The sequence below is a fragment of the Frankliniella occidentalis genome, unplaced genomic scaffold (genome assembly GCF_000697945.3).
Source record: "Frankliniella occidentalis isolate FOCC.00 unplaced genomic scaffold, Focc_3.1 Scaffold7, whole genome shotgun sequence".
NCBI classification, from domain to species: Eukaryota; Metazoa; Arthropoda; class Insecta; order Thysanoptera; family Thripidae; genus Frankliniella; species Frankliniella occidentalis.
The window spans coordinates 1,385,735-1,389,065 of NW_026267137.1; the positions used below are offsets into that span (position 1 = coordinate 1,385,735).

Consider the following 3,331-nt stretch of genomic DNA (forward strand, 5'->3'; position numbering starts at 1 on the left):
GGCAACTCCGCGCTGGCAATTCAAAAGGAGCGCCTGAAACCATCACATTTCCGGCTCCCGAGCCACAATTGGTATTCACTATTTACACAAGGCAACGGGCATAGCAGAAACATCTGGCAAATCACAACATCGGTGGCCGAACTAACCTGCTAAATTCGTGTTGTTTTTGTGCTGTTGACCCGACTTTTGGAATGTCTATTTCGGGTGTCAAAAAGTTCTAAGAAACTACGCAGCTCTGTATCATGTGGAGAACAATTTTACTACGCCGGGCTTATGCCGGTGTGTTTCAGTCTGTGCTACAAAAGGGCGATCCAGGTTTCTCCAAGTTTCCTCCGTCGGAGCTCCCACTACTTGTAAATCAATGCCGATCATTCAGCAAACCTCCGAGGTATAGGAATCCACCTCCTCCAATCAAACCAGAGGAACCCTTGCCCGAACCTCCCCCGTTTTCATCTGATGATATTGACTTCATCGGTGAATTGGCGTCGAGCTGTGCTGGGGATTCGAGAAATGAAGTCCTCGACGGAGTGGGTACACTCGATAATAGCCCCGAGTTACCAGAAGCTCCTAAAATTACTGATGAATGGGAACAAGAAGTCGAAGTGGATGACGATACAGAAGATGTTGAAGATCTAGATCCTGTTCCGTATTTTCCTCCTGTTCAAAAATCTTTCAAGTTGTCTGGTAATAAATCAGCTTATAAGTAATTACTCCGTCTTTTAATCTATCAATGTTGTATTGGTTACATTTTACTGTAAATTTCAGTTGGACCGGGTGTTGACAATATGAAACTCCTCTCAGAAACAAAATCTGCTCTATTGAACGAGGAAGCAGCTCAAGCAATGCCACAAAATGCCACAACACTCTTGGAAAACAATGCCAACCTAGAGCGAATCCTTGCTGCATGGAGTCAAGCAGTTCTTCCTACACCAATCACTGGTCCTATGCCTCTTCATGAGTTAGCTAATAGAAGTACCAAACTAAAAGAACTAGTCAAACTTGGAGTAGATTTGTACAAAATTGCTGGAAGACATGGGGACTTGGAGAGATTAATGGCATTAGACTGGGACCATCAAATAAAACCACAAATCAGGTTTGTTTCATGCCTCCAATCCACTCCATTAATCTAAATTAAATGTGTGAAATTATTGTATTATATTTTCATATTTTATTTTAGATTTCTGGTTGATTGTGGAATTGAGCCAGATCGCCTGGCAGATTTTTTCTCGCGCAACACAGCACTCCTATGGACTGACAAAGATGATATACAAGTTCGTCTCAACTATCTGGAGGCCAAACAATTTTCTCCTGAGCAAATTAAAAAGATTGTGAATGGTGGTGCATTTTGGCTTACACTATCGTATGTATCCTGTAATCAACTGCTGAAGACCATCAAGTTTTTGCATCTATCTAACATTGTCATATTCTTTACAGAACAAAAGAACTAGATGCAAGACTTGGTTTTATTCAGAAAACCTATAAGCTTCAAGGCAGTGATGTTCGTTCCGTTGCCTCATCCTACCCTGCAATAGTATCCACTCCTAAGTGGAGTGTATTTGTAGTAAGTAACACAGATCAATTAAAATGCTTTATATATTACAATTCTCTTGGTACGCTAATGGTATGAATGCTCTTATGTTCTCAGGACACAACAAAACTGATGGACCGTGAATTTGGGTTTACGGGTTGGGAACGTAAGCAGTTACTCTTGACAGCCCCACAATGTTATTTGCGTAAGTTTTTGGAGGACACATGTACCTCATTTACATTTGGAATGAATTATAATTTCTGTTGAACAATGTTAATTTATATGTTTCGTACTTTGCTCAGATCCATCTGTTTTAAGAAAGGCGTTTGATTTTTGCCATAATCAAATTGGATTTACTCATACCCAATTGGTACAACATGGACGTCTGCTTGTGAACAGAGTCAGTACAATGCAACCACGCTACAAGTTCCTTAAATTTTTGAAAAGAGACATTTTTAATGTTAAAGATCCTTTATACATTTCTCCAGACTGGTTATGGAAAGGTACTGTGGAGGAATTTTGTGAAGAAGCTGCAAAGACTTCTGTTGAGGACTTTGAAAACTACTTAAGATATTCAGATCATACTTAAGATTAGTCTGTTTTGTTGTATATTATTAGCCAATATTTAGTGGATAGAATTAACTTTAAGGATACTGTAGGTTTTCTATTGCCGTCTCCTCTAAGAGGATGTTTAATAAAATTAAATATCTTAACAGGGGACTGAATTGATGAATTTAATTACCACTTATATAATCACAGGCAAATAATTGGTAGAAGATACATTCAACTAATACTAATCAAAATACTGAGATTCCATGAAAAATATAATACTGAATCCAGCATAGAAATCATAAACTCATCGTCAGACTCTCAATTGTGACAGCAGCTAGCTAATTTTTCCAATCTCAATTTTTTGCTGAATAGCTCTGTATGAGTGGTAAAGGATACCATCAATAATGCTTGCCACAGTATATATCCCACCAATGATTGCACAGAGATTCACCAAGAAATGACCTAAAGGCCTAAACCAGAAAAATAATCAATTGAAGTAAATGTGCAGAGAGAGATAAATACTTTAGTAGTTCATGTAATAGACACACTTACTTTTCTTTTTCTGTATACTTCACCATCATTGGGGAAAGTTCATAGTTAAAGAAAACACCAGGCATGCCGGATTCACCATGCCCCATAGTTACAACCTGTTTCAAAACAGAACCATTGGATCTAATTTTTCATGGCAATGAACAAATCAATGTTGAAGAATAGAGCAAAATTGAGCAAAGCAAAATTTTTGTTTGCCCATTAGGAAAAAGACATTTTACCTTCTGGTGCTTCGTTACAGAGAATTGATTAGTTTGAAGAACACTTCCATCCCTGCGGACATAAGTTGTTGGGACGATTTTGATGTAATATTGGAACATAGTAGCACCTGAGAATCAGATAAGAACACTCTGTCATCAAGTTCTTTAAAAACTGTAAATGAAACAAAGTTTTTGAGTTCAAATATCCCTCTGCAGACGACTCATACAACATATGAATCCCACCACATAACTCCTTATTAGGAACAAGGTATGCCAAACAAAATTGATCCTTCATGCTTGTAACCTTTAATGTGTCAACAGTTCAATTTTTTAAAATATTCTCTTCGTTGGAAATCGCTAGAAAGTGAGCCCCGTAAAGACAGATTCGGCATGTTACTACAGTGAACAGTTGGCGAACCTTCTCCCAGACAAGATGTCCGCCCACCACGAGTTTTAACCCTTTGACCACTTTGATAGGACATCAAAGTTGTGATAGTTCCAC

General features: G+C 38.3%; 3 protein-coding genes across 5 annotated transcripts in view; 2 read left to right on the forward strand and 1 right to left on the reverse strand.

The window, feature by feature from the left end:
* LOC113209536 (uncharacterized) overlaps nucleotides 1-3,331 on the forward strand; it is a 37,105-nt gene that overhangs the window by 17,220 nt on the left and 16,554 nt on the right. The gene's annotated exons all lie outside the window — the stretch shown is intronic.
* On the forward strand, nucleotides 77-2,248 carry LOC113209245 (transcription termination factor 3, mitochondrial). 2 transcript variants are annotated; one of them, XM_052273647.1, is made up of 7 exons: nucleotides 77-684; nucleotides 766-1,093; nucleotides 1,178-1,360; nucleotides 1,435-1,561; nucleotides 1,646-1,733; nucleotides 1,831-1,928; nucleotides 2,017-2,248. In XM_052273647.1, exons 1-7 carry the CDS (start codon nucleotides 243-245, stop codon nucleotides 2,095-2,097), a joined length of 1,347 nt encoding a protein of 448 aa, XP_052129607.1. In that variant the 5' UTR covers nucleotides 77-242; the 3' UTR covers nucleotides 2,098-2,248. The 2 variants fall into 2 exon arrangements, with proteins under 2 accessions (XP_052129607.1, XP_026282457.1); XM_026426672.2 differs by having other exon boundaries at nucleotides 1,831-2,248.
* LOC113209478 (endoplasmic reticulum-Golgi intermediate compartment protein 3) overlaps nucleotides 2,238-3,331 on the reverse strand; it is a 9,556-nt gene continuing 8,462 nt past the window's right edge. Inside the window, exons 9-11 of the mRNA XM_052273663.1 lie at nucleotides 2,851-2,957; nucleotides 2,633-2,727; nucleotides 2,238-2,550 (exon numbers count right to left, since the gene is read on the reverse strand). Of these exons, the coding sequence (XP_052129623.1) occupies nucleotides 2,415-2,550; nucleotides 2,633-2,727; nucleotides 2,851-2,957 (338 nt within the window). The 3' untranslated portion in view covers nucleotides 2,238-2,414. The remainder of the gene's footprint in view (nucleotides 2,551-2,632; nucleotides 2,728-2,850; nucleotides 2,958-3,331) is intronic.